The sequence below is a fragment of the Notamacropus eugenii genome, chromosome 1 (genome assembly GCF_028372415.1).
Source record: "Notamacropus eugenii isolate mMacEug1 chromosome 1, mMacEug1.pri_v2, whole genome shotgun sequence".
Lineage (NCBI taxonomy): Eukaryota > Metazoa > Chordata > Mammalia > Diprotodontia > Macropodidae > Notamacropus > Notamacropus eugenii.
The window spans coordinates 713,979,201-714,006,996 of record NC_092872.1 but is presented as its reverse complement, the minus strand read 5'-3'; the positions used below and the strand labels follow the sequence as shown (position 1 = coordinate 714,006,996).

Genomic DNA, 27,796 nt, shown 5'->3' with positions numbered 1-27,796 from the left:
TAACATCTAATCATTTAGCCTGGAAAGGATAAGTCTATGATCAGTCCAGTACTCTGCACCACACATTGCCTTTGTCACTCTCACATCCTGTCTGTCTCTTCTCTTTACAATCACATAATCTATTAGATGCCAGTGTTTGCTGCGAGGGTGCACCCATGAAGCTTTACTGAGTTTAGGTAAACAGAAGACAGTGTTGGTGATGAGGTCATGTGATGCACAAGTCTTCAGCAGTAAATGACCATTGCTGTTGCTGCTTCCAACTCCATTCCTCCCTACAACTCCCTGCCAAGTCAGGTAGTCTGAGCCTACTCTAGCATCAAAGTCACCCAGAATTATAAGCTTGTCCTCTTTTGGCACACTGATGATATGGTTCTCTAGGTCTTTGTAAAATTTTTCTTTGACTTCAGAGTTTGTCATGATGGGAACATAGGCACTGATGATGGTGGCATGGCATTTTCCTGTGACTGGCAATTGCATTGTCATGAGCCTGTCATTCACTCCTTTTGGCAGGCACGCAGCTTGCTGACTAGATTAGTTTTGATTGCAAAACTCACACCAGCTTCATGGTACTCCCCTTCACTGTGCCCACTCCAGAAAAAGGTGTATCCACTTTCAACTTCAGTAAGCTGGCTTTCATTTGCCAACCTTGTTTCACTCAGGGCTGCTATTTGGATGCGACACCTGTTGAGTTTTCTTGCAATAAGAGCAGTTCTTCTTTCAGGTCTACTGGATTTTGTGTTGTCTATTAGTGTGCTCACGTTTCATGCGCTGATGGTGAGCGGAATCATCTGCAGATGCTTTCGTACATTTTTTTTTGTGTTTTGACTGCATAGTGGGATTCCCCACCTGCCGTGGTAATCAGGCCAGGGTTGGGGAAACAGGAAATGTTTAGGGCACCTTTTCTAGCCCTCTTCCTCAAACAGAAGGTAAGCAGTGCAATCCTTAAAAGGCTGCTCAGACACCTAGGGGGCTACTGAGTCCCACTGCTGCTTCAGTGAGAAACGACCCTATGGCCTGGGCCGCCTGTGCATGCAGGGCTGTGACTACAGCTCCCACTACATCCGCACCTGCTGCTTCATCACTTGCCTGTCGCCACAGGACTTTGAGGCATAATAATGGGTGATGTGATGTCTTTTGATTCATGAGTAAATTCAATTTAAGTGAGGCAGAGTTGCAAGAAGTCATCAGCCTCACTCTCTCCTCCTGAGTCATCATACTCCAGTGGCAGGACAGAGTCAAGACAGCTGGCAATGGCTCAGGATGCAGTGGATGGCCTTGGCGTCTTTAGTGTCTAACCAAGCTCTAAGTACTCCACATTACCTGCTTCATCTGCCTTCAAAAAAGACTATTTCATGCAGAACTTGCATGGGGCAGGCAATCACATGGTGGCCAGAAGAAACAATACAAGGACACTCTCAAGAACTTTGGATTTGACTGTGCAACATGGAAGACACTGGCACAGGACTACTCAGCATGTGCCCACATGAGAAAAAGTGTTGTGCTCTTTGAGCAAAGCAGAACTGAGACAGCACAAAGTAAATGCAAGATGAGCAAATTTGGAATATCCACTCCAAATATTCACACAGACTACCCATGTCCAGCCTGTAGAAGAGCATTCCACACTCATATTGGTCTGATCAGTCACAGTCAGATACAGTGAAATTTCACTTTACAATGGTGATGTCATTTTGGTCCTCTTCAAAGACAAAGGACAACAACCATGACCATGAACAATCAGCTACCAAGTGTTGTTGACTTACCCACATTCACAATTGTGCTTTAAATCTGCTTTATGGCACTACATCAGTTGTAACCTTAATACTCTGTATGTTGTCTCCAAATGGTTTATTCTTACGGAACGTTACTCTATTTACAATTTCTCTTTTGTCAAGTCATTTCTTTCCATGTCTTTTGGTTCTTGTTGTAATACTTTGCTCACCTCTGTAACATATTCTTTCTCACTCATCTTTTTTGTTGAAGGTATCATGTTATTACAGTAAGGTGTTTACACTTCCTACTTTTGATTAGAAAATAGCAAGAAACCATTTTTTTCCTTGCAAGACTGAGATTTTCTTTATGCATTTCACTACAAAATTATTGGGTGGGTATGTATTTCAAACCAAGATACTTTAAAATTTTAACACCCTTCTTTTAAATACACTTAAATATTTTGGGATTAAATGTGTTTCTTGTAAATAGCATACTGATTTGTTTTAAAATCAATTCTTTGCTGTCATTTTTAATTATCCAGTTTGTCTATTCTTCATATTTTGATTTCTTTTACTCTTGTGATTAAGCCAGTATTAACTCAATGAACCTATTCTAAAGAACATTCTTCTGCATTTTATTACTAGCAATGAAGATTTTTTAACCTGGAGTTTCCCATTATCAATAAGACTCGTGTGGAGCTCTACCTTAGGACTCCCCTGCCCTATTCCTCTCTCCCTTTCATCCTCCCTCTTCTCTTTTTTCTGTTTCTCTGAAAACTTCTGAAATATCTGGTGATTTAACCAATGTTACTCCAAGAGTTCTTAATTTTGTTGGCAACGGGTCTGTCTTTGAGAACGGTAAATTCTTTCAAATACCTAATTAGGAGTAGGAGTTCTAATTGTTCTTTCAAGACCCCTTTTGAATTTTTCTGTCTCTCATCTCTTGCATCAGTCAAGGACACTGAGTTCTGCCAGTCATATAATCTAGCCAGTGATGGCTTCTGCTTACCATTTCTCCCATTTGTCCCCCATCCTCTGTGACTCAGGCCAGCCCAGGCTCCAGGGCTCCCGAATTTCTCCAGGATACCTAGGTTTTCTTCCCCAGCGTAACAGTGACAGAACACAGGCATCTGGTCCTGTCCAGTGCTGGTTTCTACTTGAGTATCACTGATATTAGTACCTATTATTACCAACTGTCTATTATTACCAATTCAAAAACACTTTCTTTGGCAATTTCTTAGACTATCATTTCAGTTCTCTACATTTTAAAACTTTCTAAGAGACTCTGCTTCCTTATCCATTATCTGCATCCCTACCATAGGTATCACAGATTCCTATATCATGCTCCAGCTACCCTATATTTCTATAACAGATATCTTCGTTTTATTAATAGTTTTAGTCCTTACAAAAGTAGAAGTTAAATATTTCAGGTTAATAATGCACTAACAATACTTTATAAAAGAGATATGTTAAGTTCCTCTTACTGGAGGAACGTTCATAATGATATTAATCTATGGTCTTAAAAATTATACTAGCTAAAACACACTACTGAAAATAGCCTGCAATTGGAAACAATTAAAATTACATCATGAAAGGACTAAACTGTCTAGATACATACGGTTCGGCAAGCATCATGGGTAGCGCATTCTCTTGTATCTTAGATGGCCGGTTAAAGCCCATAGCATAGACCCCTTGCAAAAGCTGTGGTTTCCTGGAAGGAATATAATGAAAATGAATCATTATCCCAAATCACAGCAGGTAAATGATAATTAAACACTTTTAATTCAGTCTACTTCCCATCCAGCAAGAAGTAGTGTCTAGTACTTTAGCCAAACACTTCTCCAGAACATTAACATCAGCACCTTTTCTCACAATTTCAACCTTCAATAGCTTCTTTAACTTAGAAAATTCAGAAAAACTCATTTTTTCAGGGCAACAAATAAATTTCCATTGACCACAAATCTAGCCAGGGCTAGATGTCAAGTCTTTCTTGAAAATTACAGGAGTGATGATTATCAAGTAATTCAAAGCAAGAAGTTGAAAAAGAACGAATATTCAAACTGAAGTTATTTCTCACTATAAAAATAATATTTAAGTTTTATAAAATAGTAGCGTAGCTTTGCTTACTCTCAGTACAAACAGTCAGATGTAGGTCAAGACAAGGAAGCATACAACACTAAGGCCCAAGTTGGGTTGTAAAAGATTATAATGTAATGACGATAATCTAGTTTGAAGCCTAGGTCTCACACCTGAATCAAAGGCCTCCCTTTCTTAAAGAGAAGACAATTTCAAAGAGGGATCTTAATTCTCTGAAAAAGTCTTATTCTTCCCTATGGTGACCAAACAGATTGAAAATGTCTTTGCTTAATTTTATTAAAGAATATCTTTGTTCACCTTTGATCAGACTGAAAGGGGAGTAAAGGTGGCAGCAGGACCTTGGGTGGCCATTATCGGCTACCACAGGCCCTCTGCCCACTTTGAACTGCAATACAGAATTGGACTGGGGAAGGAGAAGGTAGTCAAATCTCTTCCTGAGTTCCAACAGCCTAAAGGTCACTTTTTTCAGTTCCTAACTCAAAGACTATGAAGTGGGAGTTGCATTATATACTTTAAAAAAAATTATTACATTATGTTTTTCTAATCTCCAATGATAAAATTTAATTTAATTTTATGGTTCAAGAATACTTGTTGCATCAAAAAAAAGAATTTTAACTCTTGAATATACTCTTGAATAAACAGCGTAAGTTTAAGCTTAACTGACAATCAAGAGAATAATCAGATTCGTTAAAATATTTTTTTCTGATTGCGTGTTAGCAAAACACTAAACTAAAATTGTATACCTGTGGTTCTACTCTGCTGTTTTCTAATCACCATAAAATGTATGTTGGTAGTTGCTTGGAAGGGAGCACTCTTATTGGCTGCAGTAACTCGAATCCTTTCTCAAAGCAGAAATGCCTGATTAATAAACTGTCTTGGACAGATTCTGGCCAAAATGCAAAGCACAGTTTTCTTTCACAGTAGCAAAAATGTTGATTTGATCTTCATTTGATTTCACAAACAGGTAGTTCCTATTCACCAAACGTCAAGGAAAAGAAAAAGAAATGAACGGCTAGAGAGAAGGCAGTGAGAGTCACCATCACTTGCCTCTCTCCTTTAGCTAGTCCTGCTAGTTGCTAGTTAGTCCCTTTAACTACTTACTAACCCAAATTATCCACATTTAGGAAGTGTATATTTTTTTTCCCTACAGACTTTTCTCCCTACATCTTGCTTGGAATTTACAGGCTTTCTAAGAGCACATTCTGCCTGCCAGCCTCTCCAAGTCGGACCTTTCAGTGCCCTCCATCTGAAAGCAGAGTGCCACAAAACTGCATTTTCTGAACCTGTTGCCAAGGATACACTGAGGAGTTACAATGAAGACTCACTCCGAGTGCTCCCACAGATTAAGCACTTTCTCTTGACACAATAAATTATATATTCCAAATATAAAACAAACCAAGTGCATTATTGAATCCAAGCTTAATTCTGTATCCATTCAGTTATTGACTAGTCAACCACAAAAGAATCTGTCTTTCAAGGACACTAATTTCTGTCAATATTATAAAAGAATTCATTCTTCTAAAAAATAAAAAAGGTGGAATAATCAATGACAAATTCTTCTCCAGTTTTGGAAAAGCAGTAGTGAAACAGAGACAAATCTAAGAAGCTTGACTCTAGGCAACTGACTGCTGGCTGCTGCAGCCACTTAAAAAAGAGGTTTAAACAAGAACAGAGTGGAATGTGTTTGATAAAGTCTGTTAAAAAGAAGAAAAAAAAGACCTCGAATAGACCTACTCTTTGATCTTGGCTGTCAATTTTTTATTGGCAACCTGATCAGGTTCCACTAAGCTCCACTTAAACGCTCTTAAAGCAAACCACAAAAGCAGTATTAACAAGGTACAGTCCAGGCAGCCCCAGCACTATGGCCTTGCCCAAAGGGGGAGCTCTAAGTGGGCAGATTGTGAACACAAATACAACCAAACAAGACAACCCCTGCCCTCAAGGAGTTTATATTCTAATGGGGGAAGTTGAGCAGAGCTACAGTGAGAGTATGAAGGGAGGCTGTGTGCAGAGCTTGAGGGTAAGCCCCCACTTGCCTGGTCTGGAGAGGGCTACCAAGTTCAATTCCATAAGACACATCATTCCTTTGCTTTGTGCAAGGCTGTACTAAGTGTTAGAAGGCTATATGGATGAAAACATCACAGCCGCCTCTACTCTCAAAGATCTGCCATCTAATAGAGGAGGGAAGGCAAAACATGGATACTACTATAAGCATGATATACAAGTGGATTGAAATAAGGAGACCTAGACAAAATTCTAAATGAGATTTGAAAAAAGACTGCTTTCAGTCTGGAGGGTAATACACAACTAATCCAGACTCACACAGCTTGGATGTCCTGTTGCTCTCACAGTTGAGAACTTCATCATAATAATAGGATATTGTTAGTTATGCATGTTATCTTTGTTCAGTAATTATTTTTATGTCTGCCTTGTCTCTACAGACATGCTCCTTGTTCATGGAAGCACTGGGGAAGATGACTCAAGTACAATCTTAGCCAATTAAAAAACAACAAACGTCAAGCACTTCTTAGAAATGGGGCAGCTTCTGGGAAGTGGCTAAGGGTAGGTCCACTGTCATTGTTCTCTCCCGGGTGCTGCCAAGACAATACCCAGTGATCATCATGCAACTCCTCCTCAGTAAAGGCCAGAAGGACAAAGGGGTCATATTACTGAGAAAGAGCTTGTTTTCCTGCAAGAAGGGGAAAGTAAAAACGTCTGACCAGTCTCCCAGGAGATGAGGGAGAATCCCTAGGAGGTATCTCTTGGGTAAGAATGGGCAGCACTAAGAAAGAGGCAAGTCTGCCTGGCCTGCAATGAGCATCCAGGCCTAAGCTGCCAGCCTGCTGCTTCTCGAATGGTCCTCTGCTAACATAAGACCTACCAGGGCATGGCCAGCCCATGCACCTGATGTGGCCCAGCCTCTGTGTGGCAATAAGGACACAAACAGCCCTTGCTCTCAAGGAGCCAAAGAATCCAGACAGACACAGACACAGACACAGACAGACACAGACAGACACCGACACCGACACACACGAAACACAAAATAATTTTGGGAAGAAGCAGAAAAGATTCCACAGAGAGGTGAATCTTAAAGAAAACTGGAGACACTCTGGTGGAGATGAGGGAGAGCCCAGGCACAGGGACAGGAGATAGAAAGAGGGCAATTTGATCGGATCACAGGATCCCATGAAAAGGAGACACATTTGCCAAATCAAGGTGGTTTATTCTAAAGGTGCCAGGAAGCCCAATGGCAGCTGTATGGAGGGGGGTGTGGAGTAAGGAAGACACTGGAGACCCTGACCAACAGATAAGGAGGCTACTACTGCAAGAGGGACAGCTGTGTGAGTGTGACTGGACATAGAAACAGTCAGAACCAACAAGTGACACGGCATGAGAGAGGGATGAATCAGGAATGACAGCACAGTCACAAAGCTGCAAGGATGGAGGTGCCCTCAACACAAAGAGTGGAAAGCTGCTTTAGACATGCCGTGGCTAAGATGTCAGAGGATATCCAGTAGGAAACACACCATAAGCAGCTGGTCTCTGTATCTAGGGCTCACGAGCATAGAGATCATCTGTAAGCTCATGTACACTGACTAGGGCACTTGAGAAAGAAGAGCTTGAAGGCCAGGAGGGAACCTTCTCAGCGTACTTGATCAAGATGTCAATCTAGTAAAGGAGACTGAGGAGGAGAGGCCAAAAGGCAGGAGGAAAAATCAAGAGAGTACGTGCTCAGGAAACAGAATGTGTAACAGCAACTAAAACATCCCTAAGTCCAATAAGGAGTTATTAGTCATTTTCATTTAATAATCTAGTCTTTTAGGCTGAAAAAAGCAAATTCTGATGTGATAACTCCTTCTATTTACATTCCCATAGCACTGAAAGCTTTCCAATAGAGGTCCGTCACTTGTTATATCAAAATCCCACCCTAACTTCTGGAATGCAAAGTTGTTCTCAGGGTGGGGAATGGGGAGAACAAGACAAGTGATACTTACAGTCGAAGCTCTTCAAAAGACTTCACTGAATAGAGAGGGGAATTTGGATCCCGCTGGAGGACCTCCACTTGATTGGTATTGTCCACGAGGTTGCTTCTAATCAGCTTGTTTAGCAAGGACTGAGCAGCTCTGTCCTCTGCAAGTGGGATAGAGGTCCAGCCAATCAAACTGGTTACAAGTGATGATGCCCACCCACCCACCTAGCCCACTGTCACTGTCTGGCCAGCCCTCCAGTTCTGGTCCTGGGGTCTACTGACAGCTCTTCCTTAGGCCTTTTCTCCCATTACTCTGAGTTAAATTTTTCACTTCTCATTTTGGCCTCACTCAAAACTCCAGTCTATAAACCAAACTATGAAAATGATCAAGTTTTGCACAAAAAGTGCAAAAAACTAATGGGCAGGGCTAACATCTTAAAACTTTTGTCTGGCACTGCCACACTGTGCACATCACTGACTCTCCATAAATATTAGCTGACTAACCATTACTTGGAAGTCTACTAGGAAGATGGATTCCATATTCAAACTATTTCAGGGCCTTAGGATTTTGTGCTGCCAGACCTATGACACAAGTTCCTTCAGAGCAAGAATTACTCTACTCATCATGTCCCTTTCCACAGGGCCTTGTAGAGAGGAGGTGTTCTCAGCTTTGAAGGAACACCCTGATTCTCTTCGAACTTAATTCCCAGAATCTCTGCTGTAAGAATACCAAAGTTACCTTTCTCTTCTTCATCGGTCTTCCCTGAATTCTCATCAGTTTTGACGACACCTGTATCAAAAAGACAACTGCTTTTATTCAATGGGCTGTACCAGATCTGGTCATTTAAACACTACAACAGATTTCATTTCAGAGTTATCCAATGGAGTAGACCCTTTGCTAGCCACACTTGGGCTATTTTAGCCATCCCAAATGAAAAGAATCATTATAAATTTAACACCAGTAGTAAAAGATAGCTACCACTAATTCATGTGGTCATAAACATAAGGTATTAGCACATGGAGCAGAAATTTGACCATACAATTGAGGGTTTTGTTCCTCAAACCTAATACCAGCCTTTCCTAACACTATTAAATAAATGAGGAGCTGAAACATCCACAGTCTAAGAAAGCTTCCATAACTAGACATAGGGAAAGAGATGATTATTTCTCTTATATTAATAATCAATTACTGAATTACATTGAACTGAAGGACACTGATGATGGATGATGAGCTTGCTCAAATCCCCAAGGTATATAGGCCTTTTGATCCTGACTGGGAGACCCAACTAGAGAACTTTACAAAGAATTTAATCTAAGGTGAATTCTGGCCCATTATGCTCTAGTTGGGTTGGGGTATATACATCCTCTGTCTAGACTGCCCAAGGTTGGAGTGGTCTAGGAGAGAGTGTGGTCAAAGTCATGTCCCCCAGACTCATTAGAATTTCATTATAATATTCATTTTTTCTCATTACTTGTTAACCAATCAGAGTTGACTGCCACACTCAGAAACACCCACTCTTCCAAGGGCATATAAGCATCGCGTGGGTTCCACAAGAGGCCTTTGGCAATTGAAAGTGCCACTGACTCCTTTAATTATGTGCTAGTAATAATTAATAAAATTATTAATTATCCAGAAATTATGTCTCCTGAACTTTCTATATGTCACACACAGGAACACAACACTCTCTATCGAGACAGAGAGAAAGAGAAAGAGAAAGAGAGAGAGAGAGAGAGAGAGAGAGAAACCGACCATCACTACTTACCTATCTATACATTTGAAACTTCATAGAGAGGGTGTTTGGCATAGTAGATGGAGTCAGGGAGACCTGGGTTCAAGTTCCACCCTTAACATACACATTCTGTGTGATTCTTAGTAAGTCCCTTTACCTCTCAGGACCTTAGACAAGCCTCTAAGACAATAAATCCCAGAGGAGTTGCCCATCTACATTTAATCAACCAATAAGCATTTATTTAAGCCTAATGTGAGCCACGAAATGGAAAGACAAGTGCAATAAAAGAAACAATACTAGGGAAATCCTTCTATCTTCACAAGGAAGATAAGTCATATGATTTAAGTCCATAATCTAATAACAGAATAAAATAGAGAGGAAATACAAAGGAGTTAAATACAAAGGAGTTGAAAAAGGAAAGAAGTAGTAGCTGAGGAAAGAAGAAGGCTTCATGGAGAAGTGAAACATGAAGAAAGGAACTCTAAGAAGTAGAGGCAAGAGGGCAGTGCAGTTCAACCATGGAAGACAGGAGATGGAGTGTCATGTGGCCAGTTTGGCTGGATGGAGTGTGGGAAAGGGGAGTAAAGTTCAATGAAGCTAGAAATAGGTTGGGGCCAGTTTATGAAGGGCTTTAAAGGGTGAACAGAGGGGTTTATAATTTATCTCTCAGGGAATGGGGAGCCCTGGAGTTAACCAGGAAGGAGTGAGGACATGCACTTGTTGGTTGATTAATTGTATAGAGGGTTTCCTAACTAGAAGTTCCCAACACTGTGGCTGTTACAAATTCAAAGCAGAAATCTCCAAGGAAAACACAATGACTTTTCCATTGGCTCATGGTTACTAATACTGGCTCACAGTTACTAACTATTCACAGGTTACTAACTACTCACCGTTGGCATCTGGTTTGATTTTCTCTTCCTTGATATGCAAATTGTTCAACTAAGTGGAGAATAAAAGGCAAAAGTTAGCAAATTACTCAAACTGAGATTTTCAATCCTAAGAACCTCCCCAGAGAAGCCAGAAGCAGGAATAATCTCTCTTAGATTTTATACTTGCTTCAATCACTGACTACAGAACAATATCTTTGGGTCTAGAGGCAAGGAACGATTGACTCATGGGTCAGATTTTACCTTGTGTGTTCAGAGTGCCTGTTTCCATTTTTGCTTTGTGACTTATAAACCTAGTTGATTTTATTTCTCAGCTACACCTCTTGGGTGAGTTAGCAGTTTTAAGTCAACAGAGGCTGGGCTGGGGCATCAAGAAAACCTGAGTTTAAGCCCTGCCTCTGCCACATCTTGCCATGTGACCAAGGTCAAATCACAGAACCTCTGGACACCTCAGGCATCTCACAGACTCAAAGATACATAAGCTGAGCTAGACCTCAATTAGTTTCCACAACAGTGGTGAAATCACATAGGTACAAGCCACCTTCAAAACCCTTCAGAAATACAATACTACCTGTGATTCTGCAAAGAGGAAAAGTATGTCATTTAAACATCTCAGATACACCCATTTATTTCGATTTTCCTCAATGAGCCTCAAGATTACATGAAAAATTGAAAGGAGCATCAGTTGGCAAATAAACTAGGGCTTAGTGTTTTATTTTGCTCAGGACTGATTTCAATACCACCTAAGACCCTAGTTATATCCCACAATGGCTACTATTCATTCCTGGTTACTGTTAGCCCTTATTCATGGAGAACTTTAGGCCAGAAACAGTTTTGATTCATGATTCTGGGTACTATTTTGCTATTGAGATAAAGAACCAGACACTCTCTCTCTTGGCTCTAAGCATTTTCTCTGGCTGTCCCCCATGCCCCAAATGCTCTCCCACCACATCTCTCCTGGCTTCCCTGACTTTCTTCAAGATCCAACTGAAATCTCATCTTTTTCTGGAAACCTTCCCCAGCCCCAGTAGATTCTAGTGCATCCCCTCAGCTAATTATTTCCCATTTATCCTGTATGCAGTTTGTCTCCCTCCCCCTCCCCCACCCCGCCCCCATTAGATTTCGTGAGCGCTCTGAAGGCAGGGACTGTCTTTGGCTCTTTTTGTATTCCCAGTACTTAGTGTACACAGAGCCTGGCACATAGTAGGTGCTTAATAAATGTTTACTGATTGACTGATTGTGACAGTAACAGCTCACATTTATTTAGCATGTTATCAGTTGTAATGTTTCCCTCCCAACAACCTTAGGTGCTAGGCAAAAGGTGACTTGCTGCGCATCAATACAATGTTTAAGATCTTCAGGACTGTCATTCTTCACTGCTGGTTCCACACAAAAGGCTAGCTCTACCAGTGGGTGTACCAATAACTCACATGTACACGAGGCTTGCTACATAGTTTAAAAGAGCTTTTCTCCTGATAAGCCTCTAAAATTATCTTCATTTTAGAGATCAGGAAACTGAGTGTCAGAGAGGTTAAGTGACTTAAAGGACTGGATCTCTGGGGAGAGAATGGCCCTTTGAGGTCTTCTAATTCCCCTTCCTGAATTGACAAAGACTCCCTACCTCTCCCCCAGGGTCACATGGGGAGTAGGTAACAGAGCTGGGATATGGCCTCACCTGGCACACAGGAGGTCCTTAATAAATATGTATTGACTGACTCTCCCAACATGCCTAAGGTCATTCAGCTATCCTGGGGCCTACCCAGGTCTAAAATCCAAATCTTCAGACTCCACAAGCAACCATGTTCCCTCCAGCAGGTTGCACCACCTCTAAACTGACGAACATTAGCCCTTTAATATCAGCCAGACACTGAATGAGCCCTGATCGACCTAAAATGGACTCATCCAGCTCCAGCCTCTCTCATAACCTCCAGACTCCCACCTCTCACTGCCTAATAGAAAACAAATTCAACATGTGTGTTCGACTCAAACTCTTTCCCCCAAACCCTCCATTCTTCCTCAATTTTCTATTGCAGTGAAGAGCACTAGCATCCTCTCAGTCACCCAGGACTTGTGGGTATCATGCTCAACTCCTCAGGTTCTTTTCCCCATATCCAATCTACAGTCAAATTCTGTCAATTCTATGTTCATTGTGGTTCTGTTGTGTTTCACTTACTCTTCCTGAGTTCACTCCAGGTTTGACAAAGATACTGGAGTGGTTTGTCATTTTCTTCTCCAGCTCATTTGACAGAAGGAAACTGAGGCAAGAAGGGTAGTGTCTGAAATTGGATTGAAACTTATGAAGATGAGTCTTCCTGACTCCAGGCCTGGAACTCTAGTCACTGAGATGTCTAGCTGCCCCTCTATTTTCATAACTTCTCTCAAATGCACCCCCTTCCTTCATCTGACACTGCAGGCCCTCATGACCTCATGCCTAGACTACTGGAATAGCCCACAGGTAGGTCTGCCTGCCTCAAGTCTGTCCCCGCTCCAATCCATCCTCTAAAGTGATTTCCTAAAGCACTGTCCAACCATGCTACCCCCTCTACTGAGTAAACTCCAGTGCCTGGCTCCTTATCTTCTCCTGGATCAAATACATAAAATCCTGTGTGGCATTCAGAGTCCTTCATAACCTGGTCCCCTCCAGCCTCCTTGCTGCTCCACTAGATACTCAATTGGATGCATTTTCACTGGCTATTTCCCATGCCTGGAATCCCTCCCCATGGAATCTTTCTTGTGGCCTCTCTAGCTTCTACCAGAAGCCTTTCCAAGACTCTGTGATTCTAGCTCCAGTTTATCCTGCCCACATCCTGCTGGTCCATCTTGTTGCCTCCACCTCACACTGCGAGCTCCTGGAGAGCAGGGACTGTGGTTTTTGCCTTTCTCTTTGCAGCCCCAGTGCTTAACAAAAAGTAGGGATTGAATGAATACTTGTTGATTCGACTTGGGATTAAGCCATAAACAACACAATCTTTGCCCTCAAGGAGCTACAGTCTCCTGGAGACCCACAATTTGTAGACTGAGGAGAGCATTAACAACTGGAGGGAAGAAGTAGCTAAGTGAAAACTTCAGGAGAGATGAGCCAAATTGTGCTTTGAAGAAACATCCAGGTTCTGAGAAGGCCCGACGAAGGTTAGAACAAAAACATCCCCCTTCCTGTTCCTCCTTCTAGGACCCCTGCTTTAACAAGCTTGTTTTCCCTTCTTGTGCTCAGAGCTTCCTCCATCCTTCCCAGCCATCTCCTTAGCATGCATGTTGCCACCACTCCAGCCATCGTGCTCACCCCATCCTGCTGGGCACCCTCCACAGACATCTTAGACTGAGCCCCTGGGTCCCCCAGCTCAGACTGGCGAACCTTTGCTTGACCTTGAGCAGAATAAGGACCACACTAGACTTGTCACTTCTGCAATGGTAGAACTGTCCTCAGCCCTCTTTCTGGTTCCCCTTAATATGGTGTCTTTCTCCATTAGAATGCCCCAAAGAGCTAACACGCTGTGCATACCCTGTGACCCAGCACCACCAGCACCACCAGCACCAGCAGCACCACCACCACCACTACTAGATTTTTACCCCAGAGAGACGCAAGAAAAGGGAAAAGGACCTACATGTACAAAAACAATTATAGCAACTCTTTTTGTGGTGGCAAAGAAATGGAAATTGAGGGGATGCCCATCAACTGAGGAATGGCTGAACACACTGTGCTCTACGATTGTGATGGAATATGTTGTGCTATAAGAAATGATGAGCAGGAACATTTCAGAAAAACCTGGAAAGGCTTACATGAACTGATACAAAGTAAAGTAAGCAAAACCAGACCATTGTGCACAGTAACACCAATATCAGAAGATGATCAACTGTGAAAAACTTAGCTTACTGACTCTGATGAATACAATGATCTAAGACAATTTCAAAGAACTTGATGAATAATGCTATCTACCTCCACAGAACTGTTAAACTCTAAGTGCAAATTGGAAAAAAGATATTAAGTTCCTTGGGAGCAGAGGCTGTTTTACTTTTTGTGTTTGTATCCAAAGTGCTTAGCACAGCGCCTGACATTTAGTAAGAGTTTGATCTATCTATCTCAAAGGAAATGTGTGTTGAGTTCAGGGAACAGTTAGTAGTAAGAATATCAATTGCATGACAGAGAGCAAAGACTGGAGAGAACGAACCAGATTTGGGAGAGCCTTAAATACCAAGCTAAAGAAAGAGTCTACGTAGGATCCTACAAGCCAGTGGTCTGCAAGGTGGGAGCAATAACTCTCAGGTGTGTGTTACTAACCAGAGGGTGGAAAGGTGGGTTGTATCTCTCAGGGGGCCCTTGTCTCCAACTATACCTCTCCTGGTCACCCTCCAACAGAGGCCCTCCCCTCAACTATTCAAGTTCTTTACTGCCTGTGTTTTGGCCAGGAGCAGCTTCTAAGTTAACTACTTCCAGGCATCCAAAGCAGCAGCAGTAGCTTATAAAGGTACTAATGGAAAAACAACCTCTCTCCATCCTAGTCACTAGGGTGCACATCTCAGCTTTGGCATCATATCAGACTCCTCACTCTCTAATTCCACATATCTATTCAGATGCAGTCTTATTTCTACAACCATGACAACTTCCTCATCTCTTCCCTTCTCTTTGCTTACATAGCTGCCACCCTTATTCAGGCCCTTATCAATAAAATGGGGGATGATAACTTCCCTGACTACTTCACCATATAATTGCAAAGATAAAATGAAGCAGCTTAAACTAAAGTATTTTTTGTTATTCAGTCGTGTCCAATACTCTGTGACCCCATTTGGGGTTTTCTCAGCAAAGATACTGAAGTGGTTTGCCATTTCCTTCTCCAGCTCATCTGACAAATGAAGAAACCGAGGCAAACTTTGACTTTGCCCAGGGTCACATAGCTAGTAATTGTCTGAGACCAAATTTGAACTTGACACAGTTGGAGAAAGTCATGCTACCCTTCTCACTGGATCCACTACAAGTTTATGTTACACAACTTTAACTGGGCCCTCACATTGCTAGGCAATCTTTCTACACCTCTTTTACCAACTTATTACTATCCCCTTCTCCACAACAGCTCTTCCAAACCTTTTCATCCCTCCTCAAATTTCCCATGGCTGTCCTCCCCACACTCTCAGCTGAGAATGTTGCCTCACATTTTACAGAAAAAAAACTAAGGTTGCTTGCCATGAGCTCCCCCTTCTCTTCTCCTCTTCCTCATCTCCTCCTATGACAGAGACCTTCTGCCACTCTCCTCCTTCACCCCTGTCTCATGGGAAGACACATACACATAACTTTACCAGGGCTAACCCTGCTACTTGTTCAAATGATCCCATTCCATCCCCTGTTCTCTGTCATCCTCCTCACTTATTTTCAATCTCTCCCTCCTCTCTACTGGCTTATTTCCTACTGTCTAGAAACATCCCAAAAGTCTCCTCTATCCTGAAAAACCCTTTACTTGATCCTTCTATCCCTAGTATTGTCCTATATCTCTTCTGCTGTCTCTAAACTCTCTAAAAAGGCCATCTACAATAACAGCCTTTACTCTCTCTCCTCTCATTGGCTCTTTAATCCCTCACAATGTGGCTTCTGACCTTACCATTCCACCAACATGGCTCTCTCCAAAGTGACCAATGATCTATTTACCAAAGCCAATGGCCTTTTCTCAGTCCTCATTCTCTTTGACTTCTCTGCAACCTACGACGATGTTCACTCCCCTCTTCTCCCTAGGTTTTCGGGATACCCCTCTCTCGGTTCTCTGCCTCTCTATCAAACTGCTCCTTCTCAGTTTCCTCTGTTGAATCCCTAACCAAACCACACCAACTCACCCTAGGTGTCCCATAAGGCTCTTACTGGGCCGTCTTCTATTCTCCCTCTGTACTACTTCACTTGGTGATCTCATCAGCTTCCCCAGATTTAATTACCATCTCTGCCTGCTGGTTTTCAAATCTACCTGTCCTGCCTCAATCCCTCTGCTGTCCTCCAATCTTGCATCTTCAGCTACCTTTCAGAAATCTCAAAAAGGATATCCATATCCCTTAAAAATCATTATTTCCCTCAAATCCTCCCCCACTACTACCTTCCCTGTTACTAGAGGGCAACACCATCCTTCCAACCCTAAGGCTCACAACCCAGGAGTCATCCAGGACTCCTCACTTATCTCACCAGCCCCCCCTTCCCCCAAATACAAGTACCCATGTTCTGGTCATGAACTATGACCTGCAATGAATAAAACTTGTCTCATTGTGGATGATACCCCCAGGCTCGGGCACATGGGTCCTTGCTTGCTTTGAAATTAACCTTGTTTGGCTCCTGACTGTCCTGTCTCTAGCCTGTTCTGTTCAGCTCTCTATCCACAGGCCAGAAGTCTAGGGCCTTCTCTCTTTTCATTGTTTCCTAGTTCTCCTGTACATATTGTCTATATTGGTTCTGCTTATTCTCTCCTCCATTAGACTATGCTCCTTGAGAGCAGGGGCTGTGTCTCTTGCTCCTTTTTGTATCCTCAGCATAGTGCTTTAGCACTGAGTAAGCCCTTCAATAAATGTTTGATTGGCTGAACAATTATTAAACACTTGCTCTTTATTTTCCAGGCACTGTGCTAAAGGCTCTAGAATACAAAAAAAAAAAGGAAAAAGAAAAAGCTCCTATCCTCAAACAGCTCACATTCTATAGGAAAAAACAGCAAGAGAACAGATAAGTAAATGCAAGCTACCTACAAAGCATTAACAGAGGCTCTAGTCAGGATGAAACTGTGGCAGGTGGTCTCAGAGAAAGTTAGGAATTTTATGACCTTGGAAGTCCTCCTTTAAGTTAGATGTATGCATCCTTCACGCTCACTGAAAGCAGCAGCTGTGTAGTAGTGGAAAGGACAATGGGTCTGTTGTCCAAGGAAGCAGGTTTGAATCACACTTCTGCCGCTATGGGCAAGGCACTTGAAGCTTCCTAAGCCTCAGTTTCCTCATCTGTAAAATGAGAGGGTTGAACTAACCAGTTTCATTCTAAGGTCTCTTCCAGTTCTACAACTCACATTACTAAATAAAATGCAGAACTAAGTCAATTATCGCTTGATTTTAATGAGATTCAGTATCTTCATAAAAACACGTTTAAGCAGAGCCAAGAGTAGAAAAATGCATATACTCTAGCACTTCCCCCACAGCCCACAAAATACCTGTAAAAATGACTCTCAACAAAGTATAGAACAGCAGAAGCCACAGAACAACAGAGAGAAAGAGGTTTCCAGCCAAAGGTAGCCGGGAAGGCCGACAGGAAAGGTCTATCTCACTGGACGCTGAGCACAGCATAGCCTTGGCCACTGGGCACTGGGAGGAGGAGGACCTAGCAGGGAGAATCCCAGATACCTCAACCCACAAGCAACAAAGAAAGAAACAAAGGTCAGTGGGGGAGGGCTTTCTTCAGCACTAGCCCCAGCTACGGAGGTTGGGAAGCAACCTGGGTCCATTGTTCAGGCAGTTCAATTTAAAGCCTCCGGCTGTAGGGAGCAGCTGATCTAAACCTCAGCCCTGAGTGACAGACCCACCCCCACCCAAAGCCCAAAGGAATGGAGCAGCTGAGTCTAACGTCCTGACAAAGGATTCAGAAGTCAAGTAACTGGCTGGGAATATGCCCAAAAAAGGGAAAAAAATAAGACCATAGAAGGTTACATTCTTGGTGAACAGGTGTCTCCTCTCATCCTTTCAGAAGAGGAAGAACAAGGCTTACTGTCATAGGAAGTTAAGACCTCTGCCTCCAGGGCCTCCAAAGTGAACAGACCTCTGCCTCCAGGGCCTCCAAAGTGAACTTAAACTAGGCTCAGGCAATAGAAGAGCTCGAAAAGCAAGTTAGCAGCTTGCTAAAGGAGAACCAAAAAAATGCTGAGGAAAATAACACCTTGAAAAAGAGGCTAACTCAATTGGAAAAATGTTGGGGGTGTAAGCTCAGTTTCATGTGGACAGTCTCGGGCAGGTAAAAGTGAGGACTTCTAAAACCTCAGAGTTCTCATGAGGCCCCCCAGGGAACAGCTGGGAATTGAGGCATGAGACCCGGGCTATCTCGTGCATTTCCGCCTCTTCCCCATGGGAAACTTGCTGGGGAGAGCATCCCACCCTTGAGATTAACCCATGGTCTGAGCACACCTGTTGTTGTCTAGCTAAAGGCTGAGAGCAGGCACGGTATTCAGGTGCAAACTATGCGGCAGGAGAGCTTAAGTAGGGTCAGGAAAGCCTGAAGGCGAGCTGAGGGGCCCTTAGAGCGCAGAAGGTCCCTCCCCTCTCCCACTCCTATTCTCTTGCTGTATGATCCTTGCCTCCTTGGGAGGAGGATTCCTCTCTCCTCAGGAAGAATTCACCCTGTACATGTAACCAAGACCCTGAATAAAGCCTAACCCTTGTTCGACTCTGGAAAGTCTCTTCTCTCATACGTTTATCCTGTTTGGCCGCCGAAGACCAGGAAAGGTAAGACTCGGGTTGCCCATCGGCCTCTAGGCTGGAGAGAAAAAGAGGTCCAAAAAGCCAATGAGGAGAAGGAGGCATTAAAAAGCAGAATTAACCAAATGGAGAAGGTTCAAAAGCTCACTGAACAAAGCAGTTCTCTGAAAGAGAGAACTGAGTTCAGGGAAATGAATGACTATGAGATAAACCAAGAAGTTAGAAAACAAAACCAAAAGTTTGAAAAAATAGAAGATAATGTGAAACATCTCATTGGAAAAACAACTGACCTGGAAAATAGATCCAGGAGAGACAATATAAAAATTATGGGACTACCTGAAAGCCATGATCAAAAAAAGAGCCTAGACATTATCTTCCATGAAATTATCAAGGAAAACTGTCCTGATATTCTAGAATCAGAGGGCAAAATAAATACTGAAAGAATCTACTGAAAGACACCCAAAAAGAGAAACTCCTAGGAATATTGTGGCCAAATTTCAGAGTTCCCAGGTCAAGGAGAAAATACTGCAAGCATCTAGAAAGAAGTAATTCAAGTATTGTGGAAATACAATCAGGATAACACAGGATCTGGCAGCTTCTACATTAAGGGATCAAAGGGCTTGGAACACGATATTCCAGAAATCAAAGGCACTGGGATTAAAACCAAGAATCACCTACCCAGCAAAACTGAGTATAATACTTCAGGGGAACAAATGGTCATTCAATGATGTAGAGGACTTTCAAGCATTCATGATGAAAAGACAAGAACTGAATAGAAAATTTGACTTTCAAACACAAGAATCAAGAGAAGCTTGAAAAGGTAAACAGGAAAGAGAAATCATTAAAGACTTTCTAAAGCTGAACTGTTTACATTCCTACATGGAAAGAAAATATTTATAACTCTTGAGATTTTTCTCAGTATTTGGATAGGTGGAGGGATTGTGTGCACATGTACACACACACACACACACACACACACACACACACACACACAGTACAAGCTGTGTTGAATCAGAAGAGATAATATCCACCAAAAAATATATATATAAAATAAAAATTAAGGGAAGAAGGAGGAAAATACTGGGAGGAGAAAGGGAGAAATGGAATGGGGCAGGCTACAACTCATAAAAGAGATAAAGAAAAATCTTGTTCAACAGAGGAGAAAAGGGAGAAGAGAGGGGAAAAGTGAAGCTACTCTCTCCACATATGGCTTAAGGAGGGAATAAAATGCTCACCAAATTTGGTACAAAAAAGTCTATCTTATACTAGAGGAAGGAGAGGGAGGAGGTGACAAGTGGGGTGAGGGGAATGATAGAAAGGAAGGCAAATGGGAGAAGGGAGTAATTAGAAATAAACACTGTTGGGAAGGGACAAGGTCAAATGAGGGAATAAAAAAATAAGGGGGGATAGAGTAGGATAGAGGGCAATATAGTTAGTATTACACAACATGATTTTTATGGAAGTCTTCTGCAAAACGACATATATTGAGTCTGTATTGAATTGCTTGCCTTCTCAGTGGGGATGGGTAGGGAAGGAGGAAGGGAAAGAAAGTGGAATTCAAAGTATTAGAAACAAATGTTGAGAATTATTATTGCATACAACCAGGAAATAAGAAACACAGGTAATGGGGTACAGAAATTTATCTTGCCCTACAAGAAAAGAGAGAAGATGGGGATAAGGGAAGGGTGGGGTGTGATAGAAGGGAGGGCTCATTGAGGGAAGGGGTAATCAGAATGCAAGGAATTAGGGGGGTGGGGGGAGGGGAGAGATGGGGAGAAAAATTGAACATGTTACAAAGTGATATAAAAGCAATTAGTATTAAAACAACTGACTGAATTAACTACTGAGACTAAATCAGACATCTTTAGATTGGGGAAATGAATTTTAGTCTAAATCTCCTAGAGGCAAGTAACTTCAGGTAAAATTTGGTATTGATGGAAAAGTTAAGGTTTTAATGGTAAATTTGATTTTATGATTGTTATTTAAGCAGGAACCAGAACAGGTAGAGAAAGGCTATTTTAAGATGCTATGGGACTATTAAGTGATTGTTCTTCTAACTCCAGGTATGGATAGCAAGAAAGCTGGTCTGAGCCTCTAATCCCATGATGCTGGTAAGCCTGGGAGATGCTGGTAGGAACTGCAAAAGGTGATCTCATGGGAAGGGTGGGAGAATGGCTGTTTAGCCTGGGCTGAGGTAGGATTCTCCTGACTCAATTTCCCCACGGACACTTGGCAGACTCTAAGCCTGACTAAATCCAAGTTGACAATCTACTCCTGCCTGGAACTGACATGAAGTTGGGGAGATTTTTTTCCCTGCAATGTTCCTACTCTCGGTGGCAATTTCCTATAGTCAAAAGGTTTGTAAACTTAATAAGATCAATTAAATTACAGATTGTTGGTAGGAAAACATCCGAGGTCAAGTCTAAAATTAAGCTATTAGGCTTAGGATTTTAGACCAATAACAATAAGTTAGGGTCCTCTAATTCTTAGTAATGGTGTGGAGACAATTAGGTCAAGGGCTTATGAAGTTAGCATGCATAGTTACTATTTGTGTCTCAGATGATGTTAAAAAAAAATGTTTGTGGCCTATATTGTAAATGCTTTAAAAGAAATATCACCTGACCAAAGGTTGGAATTGTTTTATGTGATATGTACTGTGTTAAAACTGAAAAATAAAAAACACATTTAGATAAATGTGGCGGTGATGGGACCTGGACTTGAAAGCAACCCAGATTTTCCCATACATTTCAGCAGCCCAGCTCACTGGCCCCTCTTATCTACCTCAGCCTACTCACACATAATCCCATCTAGATCACCTAGTTAGCCTACTTGATAGTCCTTTCACAGTTGCACCTGGCCCACCCCAGACTATTTTGCCATTCCTTAATCCCAGACAGACCCTTTGGGTGACAGGGCCTGGGCCCTGAATTTTCCCCATTATTTCACCAACTCAGTCCCCGGCTTCTCCCCCAGGCATCAGGTGCAGTCCAGTCCACCTAGATACTCAATATTTCTTTCACTGAGGTGTCCCAACCTAGTCTAGACCACTTAGGTACTACTTTCACAGTCAGAATCTGGGCCCCCCAGGCTATTTACCACTCCCTGATCCCATCCAAATCTTCTCACAGTCTTTTTTTTTTTTTGTATAAAAGTATCATTCTCATCCCCATCAAGCTGCAGATTCACTAGTAATCCAGGCATTACAATAAACCTTGTCACTGTCAAGTGGAAGAAGGTTAGTGTGCAAATTCATTCCAGGAAGAAGCTGCCCTGTACCCTGACACATTTCAGGGTTCCTAGGCACCCCAAATCACATCACTTTCACTTTCCCTTTTTGTACATAAGCATCAGTCTCACCCCTGTTAAGGTGCAAGTTCACTAGGAATCCTACTTGCTACTATTGGAGGTTACAATAAACTTTGTCATTTGACTGGAAGGTTTGAGTGGTAAATTTATTCCAGGTGGACAATGTCCTGTACCCTGATACTTCTGGGTTCCCAGGAACCCCAAACACCATCAGTGGCACACACATGCACTCCCTGCTGCAGTGCCTGGCACCTGGTAGGCACATAACAAATGTCTGACCAGGGCAGGTGAGGCTGATAGATCACTTGAACTCCTAAGTAGGGCTATCAGTAGCCTATTAGGAGTAATGCCAGTACGGTGAGTTCCTAGGAGGGGGCTAGGCTGCCAAAGGAGGAGCCAATTAGCCCAGATTGGGAAAAGCAACAGGTTAAGAGCTTCCATACTGATTAAGTAAATGAGGAAGGAAAAGGGGAGGGGAGAAGAAAAAAAGAGGAAAAAAGAAAGATAAAAGATACATTTATTTCTCAAGGACTTTATAACAGAAAGCAGAGAATCAGAAAAGGAAGTGAAATAAAGGATCTCAGTCACATAAAACATCAGCTCACTAAAACAATAACAAGAAATAAAAGCTGAACAGCTTTCTTTAACTTCCCTTCCCAACAATGTCACTAATAGATAAAACCATTCAGGAATTAGAGCAGAAATGGTTACTTAAATATCAGATGAATCTTGCTAAACAATAAACAAGGGAATAAAATGTCCCAGGACACTGAGGTCTTTCTTAGCCTGTAAACATTCTGACAATGTAGTCTAAAACTAAAGCAGGCAGTCCTTTTCGAGAACCGAAGGACAAAAAGCCACCTCTATGAGTGGAAAAGGATCTGCCCACTGGAGAACGAACTGGAACTGGCCAGGTGAGCAACGCAGCTTTCCTTCTCTTTTATTTCCCTCTACCCACAAAAGCTATCACACCCTCACCAGTGGGAGTGCTCTGCCCAAAGGGAATGTAAATTTTAATCTCAAAATTTTTTTTTCTCCTTTTCACTTAAAGACCAGCCTTAACCCCAAATCCCTCTGGCTGTCATTGATTGGCCAATAATAGGTCCCAGGTCAAGATCTACTTGGTCAAAGTCTGGGCCCTGATTGGCTCAGAATAAATGTAAATAGCAATTGTTTTCATTTTCTCCAGAATCCCTGAGGCTCTTCTCCTCTCAGATCTATTTTTTTTAATTAATTAATTTATTTTTAGGTGTGTGTGTTTTGTTTTTTAAAGAGGCCATTCTTTGCTTCATTTCTTATTAAGCCTTTATCACTTAACAGGTGCTTTGCCTCAGGCAAACTGAAACCAGTTAAGGATCTCAGCTTGAAAAGGCCAAGGAGCCCCACCGCATCCTGGGCAATCTCAGTGGTCTTGATCTGTATCTGGCCACTGGACCCAGATGCCCTGGAGAGAAAAGGAGGCTGGTGACTGCACAGCCCTCCCTCACTTAAATCAAATTCACTTGCATTCACCTTCCTAATGGTCATAGTCCTTTTCGAGAATGAAGGGCAAACAGTAACAATTAATTCTGCACCCTTCCCCTCCCCACAATCCTTCACAAAATCTTCATGGTTCATAAATTCAGAAACTTAAGTGATTTGGCACACCTATAATCTGTTAGAAATCTAGATACCCCAAATATCCAACATTCCTTCTGCTTAATCAAGGAAAGGAAGAAAGGAGGGAGAAAGGAGGAAAGAAGGAAAAGGGACAGGGACAAGAAGGAGGAAGAGGAGGCAAAGAAGAGAGAGAGGGGGAGGGAGAGAAGGGGGCCAATACTTTAAACTCCCAGGCACTTGCTGTAGAACAAAGTTCTGGGCCCATTTCTAGTTGCCCTAAATGTTTGTCAAGGACACTTACAGAGTACTCATTTTATACAGAACACTTGCACTAGGAGATTCTTTGGGAAAAATAAGGAAGCAGAAAATGAAAGTTCTGTCTTTCAAAGAAACACAGAAAAAAGATATACAAGGTGTCAATAAAGTGGTCTTTCTTTATTCAAAAACATTAGCTTCCACAGACTCCTCAACAAAACTGCCTTACTGCACACTTGAACAATGCAATGCTCAATTTCTATGATACAAAAGTCGGCAACAATGTTGCTGCTAGTTTTTCAATGTCTGCCCAACTTTCAGATGGTCGGCCCTGTAACTGAACCACAGAGTTAAATCAAATTTTGCTGTCAAAAAGCATTAACTTCTGACACATTTACCATAACAGTGTGCTAATATGGGAGGCAGTTAGTTTACATTATTATTTTTGATAGTCCTTTAGGGTCACGAAAAGGCCCCCTACACAAAGAAGTCAGATTCCCCAAAGCACACACATCAGACATTCTGCTTTAGTGAGCGATGCCTCCTCCAACACTTTCAGTCAGTGTCTTTAAAGTCTGCAGTTTGCTTCAGAAGTAAGGAACCACGTAGCTAACAAACTGTTAATGAGTCTAGTTACAGTATTTTCATGAATGAGATTTAATACTCAAATAGAATTCATAGAAATACTACATGTAATCTGGATGAAGTTACTAGAAAAGTATGATTCTTGTTCTAATTTAGACAAAATGGACTAAAACAACTTGCTTTTTACACACAACTACTCACATTTGGCCCTCTCTCATTTATAGTCAATACATTCAATTCAAACACCCTATCAGTTTTAAAATCTATTATTTTAGACTGTTTCAACATCTCTAGCCTCAGGAGGAAAGTCAGAAACAGCTTCATTACCTTTAATATTATCTTTAATTACCCTTAATTGTCTATATTGGAAAGGCAAGTCTCAAGTAGGTAAATTTGATAAAACTCCTCTAAGGAGCTGCAGAAACAGATCTACAGACAAAGTAAGCTTAGACATGAACTCAGGACCACACATAATACCAGAACTAAAGATTCACTTCACAGCTTCAACAAAAGATTCAAAAATAAACCTAAAGAAAGGGGATCGATTTTGTAAATGATCTCATGCTGCATCATTAAACAGGAAATTCCCAAATTCCCAGCTCTAGGTACTTTATTAAGTTACTCTCTAACAGCTGATGCTCAGCTAGACAGTCAATATAAGCTCTGGGAAAAAAAGTTTGACATTTTTGTGTGGTTTTTAGTATCCCAATCATTTCTACTCCTCAGGCACCCTCTAAGTGGCCAGTAACTGTGCCTACCTCTGAGAAGAGGTACAAATATGTAATTAAATACAAAATAAACACCAAGTAATTGCAGGATGTGTTTGGGAGGACGGAGGGTGGGGAAACAAGACAACTACATTGTGAAAACCAGGAAAAGTCTGTTAAGGTGGCACTGAAGCTCAGCCTGGGTGGAACTGAAGAATGTTAGATGAGGAAGTGAGAAGGGTGAGTATGCCTGGTACAAGTCAGGAGTACAGATCTGAGGCTAGAAAGAGACCACTCTTTCCTTCAGCCCCCTGCCAGAACCCTCCAGATTAATAAACGGAAACAGATCAGTTAAACTAACCAATAGGGTGACTTACATGACTGTATGTCACATGTGCTGCCCCCCCCACCCTATTCCATGAAGAGGGCGGAGTATTTCATCCTCTTGTTTTATGCAATCAGTATTGGTCCCCTGCATTTAATCTCCACTCAGTCGCCTTTCATTGTTATCATTTCCATTATTGTACTCATTATGCTTTCTTAGCTCAGTTTCTCCCATTTTTTTTAACTGCTCCGCTTTAAAAATGGTGGGTGGGCGTGCATCTCCACCTATTGTGCCCCTGGCTTTGTTTCCACCTTTTTTTTTTCTTGCTACCACAAAAAAGATTGGTAAGAAGCCCCCGGTATATACCAGACCTTTCTTTTTGTCTCCTTGGGGTACATTCCTGGTGGAAGAATGGCTGGGTCAGGTTATCTAAAATTCAATAACGTTCCCAAATTGGACAAAAATCCCAACAGTCCCTAAAACAGACTGTTTTCATCTTTTATCATGCTTAGTAAGGGGTTGAAAGCTCAGCGGTTTAAGAAATCTGTATGTCTCTTAGCATTAGCACTGAATACTTTTCTGCACGATCGCTGGCAGCATGAGCCACTGGGTCCTGTCCTCTGCCCACTAACCTAAGGGAGAACGGCCCTGCTCTTACATACTTGGGGCGATTGCCAGCGCGCCTGAAGACGTCGGCTTAAGGTGCTAGTGGCCACGAAGGAGAGTGGGGCGGGGGGGGCCTACGTCTCCTCCCCCTTCTCGGGGGAGCCTGGCTCGGCCGTCAGAATACGGACATCTGGCGGAAATGTCTTCGTTCTAAGTAAAGGCTCCAGGAGGCGCCGGCGGGAGGCCGAGGATTAGGGCGCCGGCGGGCGGGACCCCCGTTATCTCCCTTTTACAGAGGAGGAAACTGAGGCTAGAAGGTGAATGCGGACGGGCCAAGCGGAGGCTCCCCGAGGCGACGCTAACGCGAAGGGCGGCCGCCGGGGCCCGGGCGGGGAGGCTGACCCCCGGCTGACCCCCCGCTGCCCGCCGCTGCCCAGCCCCCGCCGCCCCCGGCCCCCGGCCCCCGGCCCCCGGCCCCCCGGGCCAGACGCGGCCACTCACCGACTCGGCGGCCGCCTCCTGTTCGTCCACCGCCAGGGCCCACGAGTCGGTGGCCATGGTCCCGAGGGAGTGGAGAGGCGGCGCAGCTGGCTCGGCGCGGGGCCGTGCGGGGACACACACACACACTCGCGAAGGCGCCGCGGGCGGATAAAGGCCAGCGGGGAGCGAGGGCGGGAGCGGAGGAGGCCGCGCGCCGCGCCGGGAAGCCGCACTGCGCCGGCGCGGGCCCGCCCCCGCCCAGTCCCACCGCCTCTTCCGGCCCGGCGCCGCTCCGGCCGGAAGCCCCCGTCCCACCCCCAGCCCCGGCCTTGGCGGGCCCCGCTAGCCCAGCCCGGCCCTCTCCGCGCTCGCCCACGTCGCGGGAAGCTCCCACGTGCGAGGGGGCCGCCCCCTCCCCGCGGGAAGACGGGCCGACGGCCACCGGGACTGACCACCAGGCTTCGCCACGCCACGCCACACCCACCGACAGTCTGCGAGGAAATCCTTTTAAACTCGACCCTGTGGTCCAGTAAGAGCTAGTTTCTCCGCCGTCTCTGCCTCCTCGCGCCCCCATTGGGGGTTTTCTTGGCCAAGATCTTGGAGCGGTTTGCCGTGTCCTTCTCCAGCTCCTTTTACAGATGAGGAAACTGAGGCAAGCGGGGTGAAGGGGTTTGCGCAGGCCCCGCGGTGTCGGAGCCCCACCCCCTCCCGCTGGGTTGTACTATTTTACGTCAAACAGCCTCCTTTCAGTTTGGGGCCCTGAGCCTGAGGACCCGGATTAACCGGCGTATTTTAACCCAGATTCCACTGCAGTTTGGGTTAGTCGGAGGCCTAGATCTCACTTGACTCCAGCATCACGAGGTTAAGATACATCCCTATGCATCTACGATAGGGGCCCCCCGGAGTTAATGCGGTGACGTCATGCTACCCCTGCTGAGCTCCTCCCCCCAGAACCGATGGACTGAGGGCAGATCAATGACCAGCCCCCTCCCGCTGGCAGCCAGGTTTAACCCCATAATGTAGTGAGAAACCCCTTTCCACCGCAACCTGAAGATGCACAACATGCTAATTGGTATGAATATAGTCCATGATCTGCAACTCCATCTTAGTGAAGCAAGTCCCCTGGTC

At 43.4% G+C, this 27,796-nt stretch overlaps 1 protein-coding gene across 2 annotated transcripts in view; it reads right to left on the bottom strand.

The window, feature by feature from the left end:
- LOC140521498 (ATP-dependent RNA helicase DDX19B-like) overlaps positions 1-27,549 on the bottom strand; it is a 38,919-nt gene extending 11,370 nt beyond the window's left edge. The window contains exons 1-5 of one of the 2 annotated variants that reach the window (XM_072636573.1): positions 27,153-27,549; positions 10,397-10,445; positions 8,516-8,566; positions 7,802-7,937; positions 3,328-3,420 (exon numbers count right to left, since the gene is read on the bottom strand). In XM_072636573.1, the coding sequence (XP_072492674.1) occupies positions 3,328-3,420; positions 7,802-7,937; positions 8,516-8,566; positions 10,397-10,445; positions 27,153-27,242 (419 nt within the window). In that variant the 5' untranslated portion in view covers positions 27,243-27,549. Of the gene's footprint in view, positions 1-3,327; positions 3,421-7,801; positions 7,938-8,515; positions 8,567-10,396; positions 10,446-26,689; positions 26,947-27,152 lie in introns of those variants that run through there. The other variant, XM_072636574.1, reaches the window with a different exon arrangement.
- Positions 27,550-27,796: the final 247 nt, after the last annotated feature.